General features: G+C 35.9%; 1 protein-coding gene and 1 long non-coding RNA gene across 2 annotated transcripts in view; one reads left to right on the top strand and one right to left on the bottom strand.

Moving 5' to 3' along the window:
* The window catches only part of MEOX2 (mesenchyme homeobox 2), a 63729-nt gene extending 42852 nt beyond the window's left edge, over positions 1 to 20877 (bottom strand). The window contains exon 1 of the mRNA XM_082692538.1: positions 19303 to 20877. Coding sequence (XP_082548664.1) covers positions 19303 to 19816 — 514 coding nt within the window. The 5' untranslated portion in view covers positions 19817 to 20877. The remainder of the gene's footprint in view (positions 1 to 19302) is intronic.
* Positions 20878 to 21873: 996 nt separating this feature from the next.
* The window catches only part of LOC309845272, a 68177-nt gene continuing 65145 nt past the window's right edge, over positions 21874 to 24905 (top strand). Inside the window, exon 1 of the long non-coding RNA XR_014301175.1 lies at positions 21874 to 21927. This is a non-coding gene — a long non-coding RNA (uncharacterized lncRNA). The remainder of the gene's footprint in view (positions 21928 to 24905) is intronic.

Here is a 24905-nt window from a genome sequence, read left to right as displayed (position 1 = left end):
TCAATAGTTAGAATGAATGAGAATCTACTTTAAAAGAACTCTTTATTTTGGTTGAGATAAATAAAAATAAAATGTATGTCTGGAATTCAGAGATTAAAAAAGCAAGCAAACAAAAAAGCCCTTGACAATGGATGCCTGAGGTTTACTCCTTTACCAAATCCCTGCCTTTCTAATAAAAGTTATTTACGGGTCAATGGCCATTTGATTTAAAGTAGAAGATGAAATAATCTAAAGATAAAACAACTGTAGGTCCAATTCAGTTGAGGACCGTAGACCTTCAGATTTCTAGCCTTTCCTCTTCAAATTTCCTATGTTCCCACAGTTCAGGCTTTTTACTAAGGAAGTTTCCAAGGGCCCTACAAAAGTTCATTCTTGGCTTTGTATCTGCACTTGTGCTGAATGTCAAGGTTTGAGGTTTGTTTGAATTCCTGCTCTGTGAATATCTGTTGGACTTTCGAGCAGGTGTGAAGACCCCACGGCTCCTTCTGCTGCATCTCATTTCCACTTATTAAATACTTTATCTTGGAGGATGAAGCAAAAGTGACTTTCGTGTTTCCTGGCAGTCTCTTGCTTCAAAGGACTTAATAGTGATTTGTTTATTTCAGAGGAAATGGAGACCAGTCAGTGATGACAGATTTATTAGTTAAGTGGACATCACACACACAAAAACCTTTTCTTACAGTTCAGGCTCCTTTCTAACCACACTCTAAATGTTCAAGACAATGTCATGTATTTGCCAAGTCAAACCTGCATGATTCAATACAGTCAGATTTGTGAATTAATATGAGCTCCTCCATATACATTTCCACAATAACTCAGAAAAGAGAAAATGGGCAAAGAAAACAAATTATTATCCTAAATTAAAAGACAAAAAGACACCCTGATGAATAGGTGACACTGAAAATCTTTTGGAAAATCACCGAAAGAATATTAAAACAAAGAGTCATGAATTACAAGGATTCAAGTAAGATGCCTGGGATTCAGAAAGAGTACTTGCAACAGAGAAAAACCCTCAAACTCAGATTGTTAAATAACTGCAAGTGTAACAATATTACAGATGTAATGATGAAGTATTTGTTAATTTTCAAGAATATTTTGTAAAATTTTAGAGTAAATTTGAAAAACCAGACATCAACTCCAAAACTACCCAAGTTATTGCTTCTCAATGAATGACCAATTCTACCAGGAAATAAATGTCATACAACACATGGAGAGTGATTAACTCAACCATAACACTGCCAGGCTAGGGGCACCTGGGTGGCTCAGTGGGTTAAAGCCTCTGCCTTCAGCTCAGGTCGTGATCCCAGGGTCCTAGGATCGAGCCCCACGTGGGGCTCTCTGCTCAGTGGGAAGCCTGCTTCTCTGCCTACTTGTGATCTCTGTCTGTCAAATAAATAAATAAATAAATCTAAAAAAAAAGGAACCAAAAACAAACAAACAAACAAAAACACTGCCAGGCTAAAAGAGTAAATTTACATGCTATTATAACTCCTGTTGTATAAAATAATCAGTTCCACAATCCTCAAAAGGAAAACTTCAATGATCTGACATCTTAATAAATAAATGGAATGAGAATTTCAAATTGTAGAACTAAGAGAAAGAAACTAAACTGGAAGTTATTAGTTCTAGCATTGCATACATTATTTTAAGGATACCACTGTCTGAGCCTCAATTTTTTCATCTTTAAGATTAAAGAGATGGTTTTGATGAATCTAGAATCCTTTCCAATTCTAACATTCTTTGAAGGTACTTGAATATGGTCTGCAGGAAAGCCCTAATAACTCTCAAGATAAAGATGGAGAGAAATGCCAAGAAGACTAAAGAAGGGAAACTAGGAAAGACTAAAAGTCATTTCACTTGTTTCACAATGTACAACTATAGTCAGCCCTTGAAATATGGGATAGATAAGAATATCAGAGTTACATTGGTAAATGTATTCTGCAGAGTCTTTCATGGGCTTAATTATGCCTTGCCTTATCAAGATGACATTGATTTCATGCCCAAAATGATGCAGCATAGATACTTAACTACCTAGCAAAATTTCTTACCTTTCACTCTGATTTTATCAAATGACAACCTGGAAATAATATTTTTGAATTGCAAAGTTTAGCTGTCTATGATCAATTACTGCCCACAAACCTTGGTGCAGAAGACAAAGAAAAGCTTAAATCTTAAAAGTGAGGATACGAACAAGAATGGACCATAGATTTTCATGCATTCATAACTTCCAAAGGAAAAAGGATGAAGTGAGAGGAACTGAGGCAGGTGCCATACATTTTCTAAAATCTTCCCGGATCTCTCTGGATATTTTCATCACCTTTGCTACTTTCTTGTATACTCATCATAGTGTGGCATCCAGTTGCTTCCAACTTTGCCTTCACGATCATGCTCTGGACCCTTCCAGAAACCTCCAGGTGTTCTATTCATCTATGTGACCCACTACACAGAACCATACCCTGGCACATAGCAGGCATTTAGTGACGTAATAAGTATGAGTTTGTGAATTAGGATCCTACTGGGACACCTATGGCATTGGTGCGTGTGTCTGGGGCCAAAGGGAGGATGGGCTACAATCTGACACTCATAACCATTTATCTAATTAATTTGTCTCAGAGCTACTTATTTTTAAGGAATTCAATTTGATTTAAAATACTAATGCTCCTTCCGAGAGTTAATAGGTGATTCAAAGTCAAGTGAAATTCTACTAGAAAGTCTAAAATGAGGAGGGCTTTTTCCCCCCAATATTAGGAAAAGCAGAGAAAATATAAGAAAATATTTATATCAGACCTGAGAAGAACACAACCTCCTCATGAAGAAAATCTCCTAATAATATTTCTGCTTGTAATTCGTGTTAAATAGCTCTTCCCACCTCAGTTCAGCACCTCTTAAGGACATAGTTAAATTATGAATCCACTTTTTTCCATCCACTTTGAATAACATATTTAAATTTCTTACTAGTTTAGTTTGGCTTTCTCACATTCTGAGTTTTCAAGGTAAAAATCATTCTGTTTGGAAGTCAACTATTTCTACTGTATACTAACACGTATTTAACCACTTAATTGCATGTAATTAACATATTTTAATTAGTGATGATTATTTTTATACTAATGCTTTGCATATGGAGCCTATTTCTTCTAAGTGGTTTCTATAAAAAAAAAACAAAACACCAAAAAACCCCTCTCATCTCTGTTTACTGTGTCCATGAAAAAGGACACTTTTTTTTAAGTGGGAAAAACTAAGATTTATTCATCTAAAATATAAAAAGTAATTCATATAAAATAAAAAAGTAATATAGATTACCATGCCCATGTATTTATGCACCAATTTTCAAAATAAAAGCAAACATACAAATTTCACTCATTGAAAACTATTAACATGGTTTCACTACTCCTCTGCCACACTGACAATAGTACTTTATTGCAAATTATAGTTGATCAGTCCTGATTCTGTTCCAAAACACCTTAAAAACAATGAGAGCTGCCTGGACATTTGCATATACTTGTCCCAGAGGTGTAATGTGTAGACTTGTTTTTTGTGTTCTTAAGATAGCCTGTATGGTTTGGTGAGTGCTGTATGGAATCATTAACATTTTTCTACATTTTCATACTTGAATGTACTCTCTCCACTCATAAATTCTAACATGAAATATTCAGTGATATCTTTGCTTAACACGTAGTGTTAGTATTGCCTTTTCTTGTAAAAATCGCTAACAGTTCAATCATCAATTACCAATTAATCCTATTAAAAATGAATCCACTAATGACTACTCCTCCCACTTCCCACATATTAAAAACTATGCAGTTGTGGCAACTTAGTTGTGTAAAGTATGGCCCCAGCCAAACATGCCCAGATGTTTCGTAGTACAGACGTGATACTCCCTATACTCCACTCTTCATTGCATTTGTTCCTTTCTAATGCCAAAGGGAATGTTTCATCCTCATTTTTTCCTTAAAATATTAAAAATCTCCTTGAATAGGCTCTTCCGTCAGCTACCTGACTTGAAATTCTGGAAACCACACCAGGGACTGTAAAAGACCAAGTCTTCCGCGAGGCTTTAAAAGTTAACAATTCTTTGTCATTAACTGCCACTGTCTTATTCTATTAAGTTTTCATACTTTCCCCCTGGAAAATCTAGCCTAATTCCTGGCATGTTCCCCACCCTTTCCCAGAAAAATGTTCTCCTCCCTATTCCTCAAGAGGCCTAGAAGAATCTCCCTAGTTGACCTTACATTTTTGATATGCTTTGTTTGCCTTCCCTCTTCCAAAATTCTGTTGTTTTTTTAATATTTACATCCATTGTTATATTGTGTCTTATTTTATTTGAGTTCTGTATTTAAAACTCAACCATGTAATATCTCTGACTTTGCTTTTACGTTGGTAACTGCCAAATCCCAGGCTTATTCATTATGTTTAATTAATAATTATTTTATGATACATTTTGTCCTCCTTAAAATCGTGAATATATTTTATTTTAGTAAACAGTTGGCTAAGCAAGCAAGCAATTATCCAAAAAGTCTTTGAACAAAGTAATGCTCTTTACATTTTACTTTTAGATATGCTTCAACTCGACAGTTAAACTTTTTTTTTTTTTTGACAGTTAAACTTTTAACTGCATTTAGCTTAGTGTGATACTAAATTTGCATAATCTCTTTTTCCACTTGAGGAGATTCCCATCCTTGATGATTCTTTCAGTAGCTGAAGAGTAAGATAAGGAAGTTTGTCTTTATGTCTAAATGCCCTGTTCAGCTGAACTTTCTAACAAATGGAAATGTTCTGTGTCTGTACTAGTTAATACGCAGTCACATATGCCTGCTAAGTATGTAGAATGCGCTTAGTGATACTGAGAACTGACTTTGAAATTTTATATAATTTTAATTAATTAAAATTTAAATAGCCATATGTGGTTAGTGATTACCACACTACACAGCATAGAAAAGTATTGTGATTATTGGTGATATAGTCACACAAATGGCCATTTTTAGTAAATCTATAATTTTTATGAGCAACCAGGTCTAACATTGCTCTCCATGTGCAGAAAATGGTAAGATTTAGAATATAGAGTCCAAGCTTCTTAGAACTTATAAAGAACTTATAAAGTCAAGCTTCTTAGAACTTTTCAACCTAATAACAATATTCTAAGCCAGTAATTTCCAATCTCAATCCAGAATCACTTGGGACTTTTTAAAAATACCAATGTCCAGATGAAATAAGATATCTGAGATTCGTTTCAAAATTATTAAGGGCGCCTGGGTGGCTCAGTCGGTTAGGCATCTGTCTTCGGCTCAGGTCATGATCCCAGGACTCCAGAATGAAGCCCTGCATCCAGTTCCCTGCTCAGTGGGGAGTCTGCTTCTCCCTCTGCCCCTCACTCCACTCGTGTGCTCTCTCTCTCTCTCACTCTCTCTCAAATAAATAAATAAAATCTTTAAAAAGTAGTAATAATTAAAACAAGGCAAAGGAGGAGTGGGATGGTATAAATGAGACGTGTTGCCATGTGTTGATAAATACTGAACAAGTGGACAAATGAGTGTTTGTTATATGATTTTCTCTATTCTTTAAATGTTGTCATTTTCTCTTAAAATTTAAAAAATTCCAGCTCTACTCTAGATTAACTTAATCACGATCTATGAAGCAACAGTATTTTTTAAGATTGCCCCAGTCATCCCAGTGTAATGTCAGTGTTGAGTTACTGTTCTGAATAATGTAATCTTGTGATTCCATGTTGATAAAAAAAGATCAGAAGCAAGGAGACATTGCAAGTTATTTTTCTTTATGAAATGAAGGAATTGTTGAAACAGAATCAATAGCAGAGTCATGGATAACATAATTTTTAAAAAATAATCAAAGTGAATCACAATATGGATTAATTTGAACTCTTTTACAGAAATAAAAGCTAACTCACTCCACAGGGAGGCTTATTGCAAACCTTCCCTTCATTAGTTTATATGATATTTGACTAAGCTCAGAACTGCAAAGGAGATGAGTTATTTAACTTGCCGGCCCCTCACTATCATTGCTTTTTCCTTAAGAACCAGGCCACTTGTCAGTGTTGATCCACATTTTCTCATCGGGTAGCCCTGTTTGAATATGGTTAGCCGATCACGTTCAAAGCAGGATCCAAGGCATTGTGGATTGAATCAGCATCATTGCAACAATGTCCTCATAAAAAGGCATATGAAAATAACCCTTTTTTCTTTCCCACATCACAAACTATTTGTGCCACTACCAAACACAACAATGCAGATCAATTAATATTCCATATTTTTTCCAACTGCCCAGTGATTTCAAGTTTAGGGCTTTCTTGGACAGACATGTTAAATAGACTTACTTGGTTGACTGTTATGTGCAGAAGCTCAACAATGTATGGCATAACATCATGTAGAATCTCATGTTTCACCCAAAAATAACAGATGAGGCATTCCTATACATTAATTAACCGGAAGCTAGGTTTAACAATCACTGGACTGCTGAAAATACAGACACTTTAACTTTTAAAATGCAGGATGTTTTTATTGATTTATGATAAAGTTTTTAATAAATGCATATTTTTTTTTGTCTTGATTTATTCACGAGTGGTAACTCTATACCACACACTTACAGGTATTTGATCTTAGAAAGCATCCATACAAGTCAATCAGAAACAAACAGATCATTACTTAGGCTTTATATTCACTAAACTCTCCTATGGACTGCCCAAGAATCTTCCAAATTCACCCTACTACTGAAGGCCTGGAACCAAGAATTCCAAAAAACCCCTAATACAGATAATTCATTCGTCATTAGTGAAGCATTGTCTATGCCACAAATAGGATTTACCAAGACTTCTGTCTGCATACCTAAACTGATCCTGTATATCACACTAAAAGACAAAGAGGACGCTGACTTTTCCTTAGGGAGTGCCTGCGATTCAAATTCAAGACAGGAGATGTGAAATAGAATACCAAAGAGAACCTCAAGGCAAAATTTAAGTTTATTATTATGCAATATATAGACATTAATGTGGTAAGGGAAATGCAATGATTAGCACAAAGCGGTAGTGACCTGAGAGGGTGTCATAAGCCAGCTTTTACTGAAAACAATGAATATGTACTGATAAAAGCTATTGCAGGCTATGGGATCAAAATACAAAATATACCTGGCAGACAGCAAAGAGATGAATACACACACACATAAGTGCAAGTAAAACTAGTGAAATGTGAATAAGATTAGTGGATGTACCAGTATCAGTTTTCTGGTTAAGGCAGTGTCTTATTACTATGCAAGATATTACCACTGGGGGAAAAATGGGTAAAGGGTAAATGAGATCTCTATATTATTTCTTATAAAAGGCATGTGAATTTATAATTTTCTCAAAATATAAAGGTTTTTTTTAAGAGGGTAGGCATAAATAAGTTTACTGAAGAAATATTGGTTAAAATAAAAGAAAAACCAATAACAGCAAAACTGCCCCAGCTGATCAATAGAGGCTGTAATGAATGTGTTGGGAGACTTCAGCGGGAAGCCGCTTAATATACAGCCTGAAATTCATACCAAAGGAAGTTAGACAGTAAGTAATACGTTGCATATCATGAGGAGTTCTTAACTAATGGGAGATACAGAAAATCTTGTGGAAAACTTCTTGAATGCAGCCATGATGATATATAAATATTTAGGTCCCCCCATAAGGAGTACGAGAACACTGTCTTAAACTAACCCAAATACTGGGCATTGTGCTCCAAAGACTTAAAAAAAAAGATCACTTTGTCAGAAAAGCACTACTTTAAATATCTATGTGGTTATATATATAATACATCTGAGATTCTAAGACATATTATCATATGTTAGATCTAATTATATGTTATGTACATATGATAGTAAGCAAAATTTGGTTGCACACAAGAAACACTACAAGTTAAATCTAGTAGTCCATCATTGATGGATATTAGCCACACCATGTGCCTTATGCATCAAAGCCTATAATTAAACATTCATACTATAAGAATGAAATAATTTCAGTTTGATGTAGAGTTCCAAGAAGTGGAGCGAGAATCAAATATTACTATATGCTGAATACAGGATTTCATTAGGGAAACACAAAAAGAGATTTTAAAAAAGAGAGAGAGATTAAAAAGGAGATTAAAAAAAAAAAAAGATACTCAGAATAGAGCTGTATCAGGAGTCCAAGAAAGAAAACTAAACTAAGTGCAAGGGACATCAAAGTACAAATAGAGAAGAAAAAAAAAATACAGAAGAATGTGAAATAGAATGGATATGGGCCAAGCTGTGTAGGAAGAGGCTGCACAACTGAGTCCTGAATATAAGTCTAGTAGAAAAGGAGAAATTATCAATTGAAGTGATTAATGTGAAAGCATTCTGAATATAAATTAAAATTAACTACATAAAAGAGGGATCATGTTTTATTATTTTGAAAATGGTGTTGTGTTTAGAGAAAAAAAGGAAAATAAAACTTCTTGAATGAACCAACTATATTTTTGATGCTTAATTTTGTGTTTTAAGGGTCCAGTAAAAACTCAAGATTCTGGAATCGTCTCGAAAGGTTAGTGTCAGAGTGATCCAAAGGTTGTGTGGTTCAATGATTGGGGGAGGAGCAGATGGGTCTGGTATTTAGAGATTGTGGGGAAGATGGGTGTGGGCAGGAAAGGACGAGAAACAAGAAAGATACAACTCGTTAGTCAGAGCTAAATGGCCAACCACTAATATTTCTGAGTATCTTCTACGCAAGAAGACTGCATTCAAATCAAAACTAAGATCAATACTTTTCTAAGAATGGAGATAAAGTTAATGATTTAAGGGAGAGTTGCTTGGTGTCTACTTGTAGCTATTCATTACTTTGATCACAAAAGAGCAAATACTTTTTAAGTAAAGCTCAACTTAGCAAAATTCACTTGAGTTAAATTAAAAATTTTAAAACAGAAAACAGATTCTTCAATTCACAAATGGCTATCCAAAATATGATTCTGTTATATAAATATCTATTATTTAGAGATATAATACAGCAAAGTCCATCTGCACCGTACCAAATACTGAACTTTCAAATGCTATGGTTTATTGTAGGAGGTGTTAAAGATATACAGGAAAATTGGTAATTGATAACAAGAACTATGTCATTAGAAAACCAAAGCTAAGAAAGTATAACAGTGTTTATATTCATAAAACAAGAATGAAAAGCAACTGAGGTAACTATAAAACCAGATTTAGAGAGAGGCAGTTTACACCCAAGAGAAGCACTTTGTCAAATTCCATTTTATTCACTCAAAAGCAGTAGCCAACATTTTAAATGAGGCTGAAATTTATTTTTATTGGGGAGACTAAAAACTTAAGGTTTCAAAATATTTTATGAGATTTTCCTTTTAAGGGCACTAGGCTGAAGTCAGGATATGAAAGTTCAGCTTCCACTACTTGGCTGAATGGACAGACGTTACTAAATTTCCCTGGGCACATTCCCTCATCTAGGAAATACATTCATTGAACTGGGTGATGCCTTGGTAGTCTTTTAGTGCCTTGATAATTCAGATTCTAATGATCCATTTAAATATTAAAGATCACAACTCATTAAGAAAATCGACCAATCAAGCCTACGTTGATACCAAAGAATAATGAACTAGACAATGCCATTTGCCCTTTCTTATCACTGCAGTGTAGCATGGAACATTTAATATTCTGCTCTTCTTCCTCTACCTCTCTCCCTGCTCCCTCCCAGCCCTTTCATTATCCAGCAGAGAACTAATCACTAGTGATTTGAAATTCTCTAATTTTAAGGTTTAATTGCTTTGAATCTAGGAATTTTGAAGTGTTAACTCTGGCATTTAGAATCTCAATACAGTATTTGATTCTACTACTTATTCAAAAGAAACTGCCTCAGACCATCAAATATAATAAAATTTCCCTAAAGTACTTGTCTGGAATTCCTCACACTGAACTGTGGGTGTAGGAGAGGTAATTAAGCTTACCAGAGTGAAATCAGCCAGTCATCGAGGACTTGTTACTCAGGTGAGTAGTCTATAGTTCTCAAAAATGTATTAAATATAAATAAATATGCAAATAAGTAAAAATATTGCCTCTTTCTATAAAAAACAAAAGTATCCAATAAAACTGTTTCTATGCATTTTATGAGGGATATAATAATACAGTCTTAGCTTTTAGTGGTATCTGCATATTTACCATTCCTAAAGGTCTCCAAATGAAACCACCAAAAATAACAAGGAGATATAATACATATATTCTCTCCGCAATAAACTTCATAACATGGCAGAAAAAAATGTCATACCTATATTCTCCTAGTTAACATCTGAAAACAGAGACCTGAAATTTCACTATAACATTCAAATCCCCTTGGTTTAAGTTCCGTTCCCTTTTGACTAAATGCTCCTTTTTTCCTCTTGACAGGAAGTGTTTGATGGAAAAGTGGCAGGAGACACCTGAGAAAGGAGGTTAGGAGATGCCCAAGCAAAAGACACTATGGAATGGGAATCTTAAGGGTGATTAAGTGAAAGAGACTTGAGTATCCTACACTACTTGGTCTCAAACTCACTCTACATTTCAGGAAAACAGCATGGGACTTAACAATTCTAGTGGCAGTGGCACATTATTTTAAATCTTCAGCAAGCTTTTAGGCAAGCAATACTTCCCACAGCAATATTAGTGGTAACATACAAATAAACAGGCAACGGTAAGACGGAGATTGTTTTCAGATGGGCACGCCCATGACATAATTGCACCTACACTGGTACATGATAAAAATAACAACACTTACTGACACAATGCTGCTCTAAGGGCTTTATGCTTATTAACTTGCTTTGATGTTTAGAAAACTAAGAAACAGGGAAGTTGATTCACAGCTAGCAAGACATTGGGTTCAGATTTATTATTAGTCTTTCTCTCCTGTAGCCAGCATTCCTTTTTGAATTACCAAGACTAGTGTGGTCTCTTCACTGTCTTCTGATTATATTTGGCCAATGGGAGGTAACAAAAGGAGACTGGATAGCACGGAGATAGTTTACTGGATGCTATTTGATATCAGCTGCAATCCTCCACCTGAGATCCCCACTTTGCCAGAAGGCTTCTGTCCGGCTGCTCTTGTTAGATTCTGGATTCTTGTAATAGCTCCCTTTATTTGCCGCCTCAGGTTTAGAGGAGCTAATGTTTTCCAAATGTAGGCAGACCCTGGATGACTGACCATTTCCTGTTTCTCCCCTACATACTGCTCACCCTCAAATGGTCATCATCAAACTCTATCTTCAGTTATCCCTTTGAGTGTGACAACTATTTCCTTGTCTGATAGGATGACTAATTAATAAGATAGATCCTTTAGGATTTATCAACTAATGGCTAAGCAAGCTAAACAATTACACACACACACAGTGTTTCTGTTACTTTTTATTTTCCCAAATATCTGAGTATTCAAGAATGAATTTGGTAGAGGCCAACTTCTAAGAGCAAAGAACAGTTCTAGAAGAAAAGATGTATGTAATTCCCTGAATTCTGATGGTGAGCATCCAAAAGATGATAATCCTGGAAATGTGAGCAGCAGCAGGACCCCAGATTTGGACTCCTAACCTCTGGCTTTCCTGTCATTTCAATCTGTCTCAAAAGCTTACTTCTAGATGCTCTCTACTTTAACGCAACCAGATCTGTTTGTGTTTCAAATTTTTAAAAAATCCCAAAGTGAATGTAGCCTGTAGTTGGGCAGATTTTAATTGTTAAAGGCAGTAAACATGCTGAGAGCTCATTTTACATTTGAAAAATATTAAATAAGGAGAGATGTCACTTAATTTCAATCTACCCAGTTAACTGTAGAGCTCTCTTTACATGGTTTTCAAAATGTGAAAGCCATTTGTTAAATTATTGGCATCCTACAAAATCAAAGCTACATTTTATCTGTTTACTTCCCACTAACTTTCTGATGACACAATTCTATTTTCCTGAACTCCATGTTTTAGCTCTCAAAATAAAATCAATTTGTGAAATTTGCTTGGTGTTCACTGTTCATTTGATAAGAGCCATTGCCCATTGTACTTTTTTTTTTGACTCATAAGAATACACTTCAGTTTATTTTGCTAGTTTTTCAGGATGCTAAGAATGATCATCTACGAGTTTACTATGCAGTCCAGACAATATAAGAAGCCGGCTCTGCAGACACTGAATACATTTCACCACTACATTTGCAAATAACTATCACTTTGCAAAAATAAGTTTTGTTTGGGTGTCATTTCTGGCAAAGTTTTAAGAGCAAAATTCCAGGCCTTTAAAATTCTACTGGCATCCACCCGCCTAAGCTGGACCCTCCTCTACGTTTCCGCAGAGCCTGAGAGAGAGATGACTTCATCTTAATCATTTTCTTGCCCATAGTCATGTAAGATAGCTGAGGGTTTTTCTTCTCTTAGAGCATTATGGGATCTCTCGAAGTGTGTGAAGAATAATGAGCGAGTGGAAGAGAAAAACAAAAGAAAACAAAAACTGCAGGGGAGTTGGCAGATTTGACTTTAATGACTATCACTGATTACCAGCCTCAGCCTGGTGGACTCTCTACACAGCTGTATATGCTTCAAACCTAATATTTTATTTTCTCACCGGAACATGTAACGTTATATTGAGGTCTCTGATGTGAATGGTCTACTTCAGATGATCTTTTATCAAGAGACTGGAAGTCTATCTATTATTGCGCATGTGTATCTGAATGTATCTTTATAGAAGAAGATTATTTTAAAGGATGCTTTAAGAATAGCTGCCATGTCCTAGATAATTTATCTCCCTCCTTGTTTTCTTCTCACCACTAACCTTTCTACTGAAACGTAGTAGGAACTGAAAACTATGAAGAATAAACTTATATTCATAATTTCAGCCAATCTAGTTTATCCAAAATTCAAGAAACATACCTGAAATTTCTTAGAAAGAAAGCTTATGAAAACAGAGAACACTTAAATACATTTGAAATATTCAAATATGAGTTGATTCTATAAAATTCTGAAGAGCAATAATTTTTAATTGAAATCTTTCAACAAAACCCTAATGGTTTTACCACTATGACTTACTATCTTGTAAAGTTAAGTTATATTTACAGTAAATCCAAGGATGTAAGAACTGAGTCACCAAAATACACAAATATTTTAGAATCGTTAAACTTTTAGGAGATGCTAACTTTTTAAAGAAGCATAGCAATAATATCATGTAGGTTAAAGATCTGATTTGTTCATTTTTAATATAGGATAGAGAGAACTGATTATTACTGAAAGTATTTTCCTCTCTTTCACACAAACTTTTTCCAAGAATGTATGCATATAGTACAGATTTCACCTGATGAGTCTTGTTCATGTGCACATGTAAAAGATCAAAAAAGGTATCCTAGAATATTTTCAGAATCCTACAAGAACCAGGATCACAACACACAGTACACAATTTACAGAGAGTAACATGTAAATTAAGAAGTATTATATTGCTGTGGAAAATGTAACATTATAAATGAAAGTTTCATGAATAACTGGAGACTTTTTTACTGCATATTTAAAATTCCAAACACAGGGAAAATTAATAATTGACCCATTCAACCACATATGAATGTATACTCTTACTAGTAATCTTCTATTAATTTAGTAATAAGTATGCCAAAAGGTTTTAAATAGAAATGCTTATTCTGAAATATAAAAACTGTATCTGAAATTTACTGGTTATTTTGTATCTTAAAATACTAACGCAATTTCTTATGGGCAAATAAATGCCCTACACTTTTATAATGTAAATGAAAACCATCAGAGAAAAGGACATTAGATTTAAATTAATTGTGCTTCAACATTGGTAATGGCAAATTGAAGGCTGAGACCTAAATGACCTTTACCGCTGTACGTTTTACTCCATGTGAGCAATAAAATACTCTGCAAGGTTTTCGCCAGTTGGATTTTGAACCTCACCGATGACTATGATAGAGTGTTACAAGTAACTTTTCTTGACTGTGTTCCTCCATCCCTACTTAGAGGTTTCAGTTTAATACAGCTGTTCCAACAAACAATTGTAAGAGCATCATAACAAAAATAGGAAAGTTGTTAGTGCTTTCATTTTCTTTACAGAAAGAAAGACTGTCATTGATAACTAAGGCACCTTAATGACTAAAACACATAATCCAGAAAAATAAGCTGTGACAATAAAAGGTGTTTTATTTCTTAAATACATTAAAGAGGAAATACATCATACCTACCTCAATTTCTAACTTGTGGACTTTGGTCCTGGTTTGTATTTCATCCTTTTAAAGTTTTATTTTTATTTTAACCTCTAGAATCAGTCACCAGTACCATAATGCAGGAAATGTAATTTAACTGGGCACTCAAGAATTAACCCTTCTTATTTTATGATTTCAATCAAGGTGGAAAAAATGCTACTCCTGATAGTCTCACTTCATGTGCTAATATACATTCCCAGAAAATGTCTTATTATCATAAAAGACATTATAACAAAAATACAAAAAATTGAAAGAGATAAATCACCTACAACTATTAATTCAACAAATATTAAGTAAGGAATTGCTAAAAATATTTTGTCTTCTAATAATTTCCCATCCTTAGCATATATCATTTATAGATGTTTATAATCATTATAGAATGCTTAGAAAAGAGCCATGGTCTGAAATTTTATAAATAAACTACTTAAATGAAAAAGTCCTAAAAGCCAGGATATATTATTGTATTATATTGGTCTTTCCCATTTGAAATGAAAATCTAAAAAGTCTTCACATCTTTGTTTCTGGCTGCCATTTTTAATATAGTTAATAAAATTGCCCAGTATATATATATATATGTGTGTGTGTGTGTGTGTGTGTGTATCTTAACTATAGCAAATGAATAAAATTGGCACCAATACCAGGCCACGTATATGAAATAGATTTATATGTGGTGAATTTTTACATTATTCAGCTATTAGTTCATCCACAAATTATTTCTCAAATGAAAAAAAGTTAATTTTTCTATTAAATATGGAATTAGTTTCCCAAATATCTCTGAATCTGATGAAAAAGTTTATCCACATTTGTGATTTCATTTTTGTTTAAAATTAACTTATTAGAGGTCTTATAATAAACACTATGTTATTATAAATACCAATGTTGTGATGAAGGATCGATGTTTTCACATCACACAGAGGAAAAACAGGGTAATACTTAAAACGTTTTTTTCAGTTTATTAGTAGAGATCAGCTTATGGGGTGTCAACATAATGGTTTCCATTGATAGCTACTATAAAGTAAGCTTAAAACTTTAAATATTCATTACGGGGTTTTCCACCAAAATGAAAGTTTTAGCCGAGCCATGCCTTGTATTTAATGCTTTTCCTTTCCAGAGGAACTATAAATAAAGACATTTACAAAGATCTTAAAAACTAATTCTGTTTTTATTTGCATTCTTCCTTCCATTCATTGCTAACTTTCAACAATAAAGCGCCTTAATTCTAAAAAGACTGCTGCTCTTGACTTTTTTGAGTGTAATCATTTGAAAACATTCATGTAGGTCAATGGTACTTAGAATTTTTTTTTATGTCAGGTCACCATTTAAAAATGTTCACACCTAAAATTGATCTACCACTCCAAGAAAAAGACTTAACTGTCATTTTTTTTATTCCATAGATTTGAGATATTTAATTTGTTCAGTAGTCCTCTATAATTATCAAGATCCAGTACTCTTTTTTTAAATTCTAAAGCAAATGCTGAAAAGTCCTAATCCAGTAACACAGAGATGAATAATAAAGTATTTTTTTCCTTTCAGAAAACATGATTGAAATACCTAGAAAAAATTACAATGTAATATTAGAGTTACAGTGGAGAAGAAATTCCTCTGTATTTAAGTTCCAGCTTATTATGGTAATACTTGTTTGTCATTCTGCATAGCCAAGCATATAGACAAATATAATTGACAACAAGTATTTTATGATATTGTAGCTATAAATATTTGTAATTTTACAAGAATCTAATATTATTCAAAACCTTGTAAAATCCACATTCCCGAACCACTTCCTTCCTTTTTAATGTAATTTTGATTTTTTTATAAAGTGTACACTTACATTCATTAAACTAATTTGAATAAGAAATATTCACATGTTTATGCTGTATTTTACCTGCATAAAAACTAAAGTTAGATTGACTAATCTGTTTTGGTTATTTTAGCTAAATCTGGACAGTTTACACCTATTACTACTTTGCTTGAAGAACAATCACATGTAATTGAAGCCAAGTAATTCACACTATTTACAGACATTTTTTTCAGAATCACCTGCTTTGTATAGATTGTTTTAAGTGCAGTTGTAAAGTTTTGATTTTTAAGAGTTCCTTTGAAGATGTCGCAGATGTTGGCTTTGCTAATAATGCTGGAAAGCATAGCAGGTTCAAAGTTCCAAAAATGTTTAACACGTATAAAAATAACAGTGTGCTTTTCCATTAAACTTGGCTATTTTCAATTGTCAATAAACTATAATGGAAGCCCAAAGTCCATAAATATTTGTTTCTAGACCCTTAGGCTTCTTGATTTGCATATGTGTGTGTTTGGGAGGAGAAATACATGTAAAGGCATACTAGAAAATGTTACACATTGTAGCTTTAGCATCATTACCATGGATAAAAATTTGGGACATTTTTCAATATTTTCTGTTGCTTAAAATTCTTTGAATTTCATAGGGCCATGCACACGTACACATACACAGATAATCTGGGTATTATATGTAACGATAAAGAATTCTGGTTCTGACTTTATCTGGGATTTATGTACTATATTTACTTTCAATCATAAGTACATAGTAATTATAAACTTCCTAACAAAATATAAGTAAACTCTACTAAGCATGATATGACTTCTGTCAAATACAATTTTAAACTTTTGAGAGTTCAGAAATTAATGTAATTTTTTGGAAATATTGAAATATTAAAACAGTGCAGTAAGCAAGGAGAGATTCATGTGTTAATAATATGCCAGAATTATATGCTTTTCTACATTGCTTTAGTTCCCGCTAGATCAGGTTGCCCTTATAATACTATGAAATGAAGTAAGTGTAAACATAAGTATGGAAGACCAACTGAAACATCACAAGAGAAAGATATCTTGAATCTAAATCTATGTAAAGATCTAACAATATTAACTTAAATACTGAGATTGCCAAATTATATTTAAGAGTACACATATATTTAACTGGAACCCATTGTGATATTTCCTTTTAGTTAGTCAAAAAGTTCTTTCAAAATATCCCATCATGAATAGAAAACACTCAATCTAACTCCCCAGTGATTCTATCCTTGGTGATGGCTAATTGTATTTCCCACTCAAGATCTAATGGATTAAGACTATATGTAGCTGATGTCCCAGTATTCTAATTAGTTTCATCATGTAAATATAAACTTACTTTGTTTTATGGTTATTTCCCACCAAACGATAGTACTATTAGAATAACCAGTTTCCTTAAGAAACTTGCTATCAAAATAATTTAAGGGAAGCAGTTCTTGGATCCCACTTTTTTTGTTTCCCCCAAACCAAAATAATATGTGCCTATATGAAAATTCGGTTTACCCTAAGAAGCTTAGGGACACTGATTCCGTTCAGAAGCAAAAAGAATAGTCCATCACAGGTTTTTCACTGCAAAAAGTAAAATGAACAGTAAGAGCCTCTGTTGATTGCAAAAATGGACGGACCAACCTGAACTGGGATCTGCTTCCATAAAAGTTACATTGATATCAAATGCTGAGCTCAGGAAATGAAAATTGTATTTTTAAAAGTGTTTTTTTTTTAAAGAAATTAAGATGGAAAACTTTTGGCTACGGTTAACCTTTCCACTCTGTCTTAAGAGAGTTTCATGTATGGTTAGTAAAAACCATTAAAAATGAATGATACTGCTGGTAACTTCATTAGATATTAACTAATTTGTGATGGAGCATTAAAAGTTCACCCCTGACCTTGGAAAGTAAAAGTAGATTTTAAATTTGTGATAGAGGAATCCATCTCATACTAACGCTAAAGAACAACTGATACCACTGCTGCAAAGGTACATGAAATCAGTGAAGCTCAATCATTGCCATTTATGTGGGCTCTTACCTAAAGCATTGTGAACAACAAACATTTTTCAATCCTTCACATCAATCTCTGTAGTTACCTTCTAGGACTGTTAAACCAATTCCGCAAAGGAAGAAAAATACGTAAATACTGTATTGTAAAAATGACACTTTCCTAAAAGACGGAACGCAGGATACGCTATAGCTACAGAAAACAAACGCACAACTCTCTTAATTGTAAAGTTTCTTTTAACAATGTCATGATGATACAGATTGTTTAGGGCTTTAAGGAGCTCCCTGAAAAACTAGTTTCTCGGGATTGCTACAGTTTACTTGGCACTCTGGGTTCTCAAGCATCTGCGTTTGGTAAGGTTCCCTTTTGCGTGGCTACTCAAGTTATCCCCACGAAGATCAGCGCCTCCTGCGTGCACCCTCGCATACCAGCCTCTAGCACGTAGAAAACCAGCACTACGGCGGCTGCTGCTTGTTTCCAAATATTGCCTTCAATAAAACTGACTCGAAGGATATTTTACTTTCCACTTCTGAAACTCAGATTCTCTGTTTAGATTAGCACCACACGAATACAACTACTATTAAAATCATTTTTCTTAAAAAAAATCGTTTTTCTTCAAGAGTCTGAACATGTATTTATTTACCATTCTTTGATACATTCCTGAAAATCCTCCGAATTCCTAGATTGTCTTCCTCCCCAAGAAAGGGAAATTTTTACCATTTGGAATAGGGTCCTATTTAAAGAACTCTGAAATCAGAATAATAATTTTTTTAAAAAAACGTAAAACTTTTTTTTCCCCTCATACGCTCTGCCAAGTTCCACTGCAAGTTCCAAACATTGTGCAATAATTTGGAAATCCAGTTAACGATGGGAAAAATCCAGCCACTCCGAGTCGGGAACTTGCAAGGGAAAAGTCAAGGAGCGGCACCCGCACGCACGCCCAGCGGACGCTGCATCCCAGGGTGCACTCCCCTCCTCACCGCTCAGATGGAAGGTCACGCTTCGCAATCGATTTCACATACTGTCACTTGTCCTTTTTTCTTAACCCTCTGGTAAACTAGTTTGAACCTTGGAGAGCTTAGCGCTGTTGGCTACAGTGTTGCCCTTGGAGAAACACGTGCCCCCAAATAACAGGACCAAAGCAGCCCCACGGAATTTGGCGGCGGGGAGCCAGAGACGGCAAGACATATACCGTATTCCCTGCTGCCTCACTACAGTGCGAGAATCTTCTCCGTCATCTCCCCGCCCCCTTTTGCCGACGGTACCCGGTGCGCCCTTACCTGAGCTATCGCTTTTCCTTTTGCCGCCACTTCTCTTCTCCGCCTCTGCGGGTGACAGCGTCTGGCGGCCGTAGTCCCCTGGCGCGCACGCGGCCCCGGTCGGGGTGCTGGAGCCCAAACTGGAAGAATTGGAACACAGGACCGGCGGGCTGCTCCCCAGCTCCGGGGGCCCTCCCGAATCCGGCTGGAGGCAGAGGCTGTGACGAGCCGCACTCGGGGGGGAGGACATCTGCGGAAGGTGCCAGTTGGTTTGCAGAGCTTGGTGCTGCTGCTGCTGGTGGTGGTGGTGGTGATGATGGTGGTGATGGTGGTGCCCCCTGTGATGCTGGCTGGCAAACATGCCCTCCTCGTTGGGGTATCCCGCGATTATGCAAGACGAGGAAGAAGTGGAGAGCTCAGGGTAGGACATATGGTCAGATCTTCCATGGAGGGCGAGAGAGGACTGGGAAAACGGGTGCAAGCCTTGCGCGGTGGCGTGAGGGCTGCGCAGGCAGCCAAAGAGCGGGTGTTCCATAGCATGCAAGTCTCGGGTTCCAGGCAGAAGACTTCACGGTGGTTCCAAACGCTACCAACCTCTGTCACTTTTCACTGGAAATCGTGTGTTTTCCCCCTCCTAAATAGCCGCCGTTTCTGCAGAGCCTGGATAATCCCGGTCCTGAGCCCTAGCGGCCAGTCTCCTTTACGTATAAACACTCGGACCTGGAGAAGCTTCCCTTCGAGCTACTCAGATGTCAAGAGTAGGAGAGGTTAAAGCCAAAAGAAGGTGGTCCCAGAGAACGGCTTTCAGGGGGAAACGGCTCTGAGAGGTTATAAATAGAGTGTAATGTGAGCTGGGGGCTGGCTTAGCAGCCCGGAGCTGACCACATGCAAACTCCCTCCAAAACTCCCGCTCAGTCTGCGCCACGCGCTCCCAGTTCCACTTCCTATCTCGGGCTGGACGTACGCTGGGCGTCCACGCCCGCCCGCCCTCGCCAGCAGCCGAGGCTGCAAGCAGCGCGCCTGGCGCTTCAACCCGCACCCGGGCGGACAGCGACTCTCCTCTCCGGGCCCCGTCGGCCACTGTGCTCCTCCGTGCATGCCAGCCCCAACCCCGCACCCAGTGTCCGACCCGCTCACTTCTCTTAAGAAAGTTGTCTTGTCAGTGCCACTTGGGCACTGTCACCTGCAGGAAAGCTAGGGTTTCGCCTAGCTTTTGAGGAGCACGAAAGGGGAAGTAGGATTAAGGTTAAAAAAGATCAGAGTTTGGCGCGCGCTCAAAGTTTTTCAAACTCCACATCAACTCGTGCCCTGGGCTCAGTGGCGCGTCTAGCTTTTTGCAGCTGTTTTCTGGGGGTGAGCTGCTAACGGGCTCGGACCTGGCATCCGAGGTTTCTGGGAAGTGCCCGCGGGTAGGAAAGGGCCATCCTCTGCGCCCAAGAGGGACAGACCTGGTGGGGTGGGTGGGAAAAAAGCCTGGGGGTGGCGACAGTTGCAGATGTCCAGAGAGGCTGGCATCCTCACCTGTGGTGTCAGATGGGCTCCTCTGGCTTTCTAAATGTGCCCTTCCTGCTTTGCACAATGTCCTTTCCCTTGCTCGCCTGGTCCACGTCAAACTAGCCATTTGTCAACCCAAGACTTTTCGGTCAGGAAAACCCAAAGCGATATCCTTCTGGTCACACGTGATGTGTACACTGCAAGCACATTTCTAGTCTTTCCAAACCTCAGGAGCTAGCCCATGCCCCCTCATCTCCCTTCAGAAATTCACCCTCTCTTCAGCTCAAAATTAAATCAGCTAATGGCACCTCTTCTGCCTCTCTGCCTACCGCCACGGTTCCATTTACTGGGAAATATTAACACTTCAGTATCCCCCAAAGTTCACTAAACATGGGTGCTGCTTCAGATCTCCCTGGTTACACTCTTGCATCATACAAAATGAGTTAGAAAACTTGCCACCAGTGAATCAGTATGAACAGCGGCTGGGTTTTAATACTGCCACTTGCTTGAGGGGTGACACTGCTAGGGGCAGAGTCCTTTACACACGGCAAGCAAGCTGCATGTAATGAACTACAGGAACAGTCAAGTCTTGCCTGGGACATGTGGTATCAGAAAAACGGTCTCTCACCTATGCTGCCCAGGACCCCAAACATGCCACCAGCAGTGTAACCCCGTTATTTTCATTGTCTCACGAGTCCAGAGGTTGGGGACCAGGTCTTTGAAGTTGTTAATGGGATTAATGAGGACAGCAAACTGGGCCAGCCATCTGGTTTGAATTAGGAAAAAGTATTGATTAATCTTTGAGAAGTGTTCCCCAAGGCAGAACCTTTGCCTCAACCAGTCCCTCAGGTTTCAGCCTATCTCCCCTGTCTATTAAGCCCTACTGCAGGAGAGTGGCCTCTCAATAAACCTTTACATTCGTGTGAAAGTTTGAATTGTTTTCCATTGCTTTGAGGTGGGATGGGGTGGGGGTGATCAGGAATTCTGAGATTTGTAAGCGCTGCTTTCTTTAACGGAAATTGAGCCCTATTTTGAGGGAAATTAGTTTTGCAGACTTCGTTAAAAAAAAAAAAAAAAGCTAAAACTTTTGTTCACCAGCTGCTCAGCTTTTCAGTCTGGGTCTGAGCTGGAACCTGCTGCAAGCGTTTGACGGTAAGACTTTCTTTGCCGATACGTTTTGGGAATCTAATATTGTTTTAGACTTCGAAAGGGGGTGTTCTTCAGGTTGCACGTTTCTAAGGGTTTTAAGCACTCCCAGGATGGCGTCCAGGGCTTAGATCTTAAGAAAGTTTCTTCCTGCCACTCCCCACGCCCTTGGCTCTTTAAGGATAAAAAAAGGAGGGGGTATATTCTTCTAATATGGTCGGAATATTTTTTGAATTTTCATTGTGTTTATGGTTTCAATATGTGCTCTGATATTAAAAGTTGAAGTACAAAGAGCAACACTAAACTTCCCAAACTTGAGTAACTCCTCTATAGGGATTATGGGTGAATGCATTAAAGGCTTTATCCAAAGAGAAATTTAGGCAACCATCTCCATAAACAGTAACCAGAAATATTTACATAATATAATGCTGTCTACTAAAAGCATTGTGGAAAATGTCAGACAAGGCTAACAAAAGATACACTCGATCTACAGAGATCAACAAAACATCCATAAAGGTTCCCTTTTGGTTTGCATTACAGTGGTTTAGAGGGAGCAAGTAACTGAGAAATGAATGGATTTGAATTTAACCAGGTAACTAGCAACTAGCAAACACAAACTTTTTATCTCCAGGAGCTGTCAGTTCTCCTTGAACTTGCCCTGTGATTGTGCTGGTTTTTTTCTCACTTACTGTGTCAGATGTTAACAACATGTTCAGAAATTTCTCTACAACCTGCCTCAGTCAGCCTCCTAGAACTATGAGGCTAAAAGACAGGGAAAGAAAAGATAGAAAAGATTAAAAAAAGAAGGAATCTCTTTGAAAAGTACACAACTAAAGCAAAGCTAGCAGAAAAGGTCTTTTAATTGAAGACCCAAAATACACAATATCAATAAAAATGATGAAGTCTAGATTTTTAATAGAATGCATAATACATGAAAAACGCTATCTGAAAAAGTGCAATTCAAGGAAGAAACAAAAATGGTCTTGATGCATTCCAGAATTAAATATTACTTCATTTTCTCTGAATTTCCAAATATATATTATTCAAAATATAAGTTTTCTTTTCAAAATTTTTTTCAAAATTTTCAATTCTTAGGATAGTTGAAATAAGAAAAAAATACTAAATTTTATTTTCTAGGCCATAGGAAAAGAATTTAAAATGTCCTAACAAGAAAAAGCCCTAACATTCCCTATAATTGCTACTTGAGTATCCACATCTAATATCCCAATATGTGAGAGATGCCTTTTTACACTTAATGGCTAATTTTATTATGAAACATAGTAAAAATTACAAAATTACAGACTTTTTAATAGCTTTCATTTTAAACTATAAATGGTGTTTATCCTATATTTTTAATATACTTCTATTTTCCTGAAAAACATTCTATTAATACCAGTATTTCATGCAGGGTTTTGATACCAAACAGTGCATTATAACACGAGCCTGAATATATGAATAATGTAAGCTGCTAGTCTTTTCTAGAAAACATAAAATTATTTTAAGTATGTGTTAGGCTCATTAAATTTGATAAATGTGTACATCTATTATTCCTCTTGCTTAGCAAAATGATATTCAATAGTAAAAGCAGAGATTTTTTAAAATTAAGATTATTTTATTTTAAAGGGCCTAAATTAACCAACCTAAAGAATTTTTTTAAATTTTAAGAATCATGATGCTGCTATTCCTCTGTACATTTGTGACATGAGATATGATGGGAAAAATATTTAAAATTAAATATGATCTTTAAGCTAAAGATATTATGAACTTTGTCTTGTATTTTATCAGTCAGACAAACTTATCTTGGTAGCATATACTCATGATATACGAATTTAAGTATGGAAAATTAAGCCAAAATTGGGATTTGTCTCTCAAAGTTTTGTTGTGCAAAAAAATATTTTTCTGCTACATTTCTCCAAGAAATAAATTATGTCCCTCAATTGATACTCTGAAATTAAAAAATTTGGAAATTTATTAAAAAATGCTAAATAGCCAATGGTAATTTATGTGATTTATGATGCAATCCATATTTTAAAACTAAGGAACTGACTTTCTCCAGGAATTATGCATGGTAATAATTCAAGAGCAATTTTGCTATGGCCAGTAAATGTTATTTGGTGATTCTGTATACTGTTACTGAATTTTAAAATAAGTTGCTATTTTCACATAACACTAATTGGTGCTTTCACAATAAAGTTTAATTATGTTTCTACATTACTAAATGAATACCTACACATTACTTAAAAAAAGTGGAAAGTAATACCCAATATACTGTTTTCCTAACTTCTGTCTCTTCTTACATATAGTTTTATGATTTCTTTCAGAAATTGGTGATTTTCTTCATTTCAAGTATCACATAGTAAATAATGTTCAGAAATCTAGCATGAAATACAGATTTTGACTGATTAAATTTATAAAATTTAACAAAAAGTTCAAAAGACATGCAATCTTTCATTACTCCAATTCCTTAACACATACATTTTACGAAATTCTAATTATCCTTTTGTGTGTATGTGGGGAGTGTTAAAATTAAGAGACAATGACATGACTACCTTCTCAAGTTTCAAAAATTTCTAAATGAACCTCCTTTTGTCCACCTGTTTCAAAATCAGAATTTTCAACACTTTCCTTATAATGCACATGGGAAATAATTACATTCAGTTTCTACATTTTCATTTGCATTCACCTTTTTGTTGATACATGTATGCATCTCAAACTGCCCCCCTGACATCTACCTGTAAGAAGCATAGGCACCCTAATGTAAGACAGTTCCATAATGAAATGCTATATATTACATTATATATTCTATACCATCAAATTCATAAGCATTAAATTTCTATCCACAAGTTAAGGGAAATAAACCATTTATTTCTCCTAGGCCATAAAAAGCAACGTTATACTTTTAAGTGGACCGAGTTTAAAACAAGTTCATAAATCTCGGAGGGAAAAAAATTCAATCGAAACTTATAGGTAAAACCTTAGTCTTC

The sequence above is a fragment of the Mustela nivalis genome, assembly GCF_964662115.1.
Source record: "Mustela nivalis genome assembly, chromosome: 12".
Classification (NCBI taxonomy): domain Eukaryota; kingdom Metazoa; phylum Chordata; class Mammalia; order Carnivora; family Mustelidae; genus Mustela; species Mustela nivalis.
The sequence above is the reverse complement of the archived record's forward strand: the minus strand, read 5'-3'. Positions and strand labels throughout refer to the sequence as shown.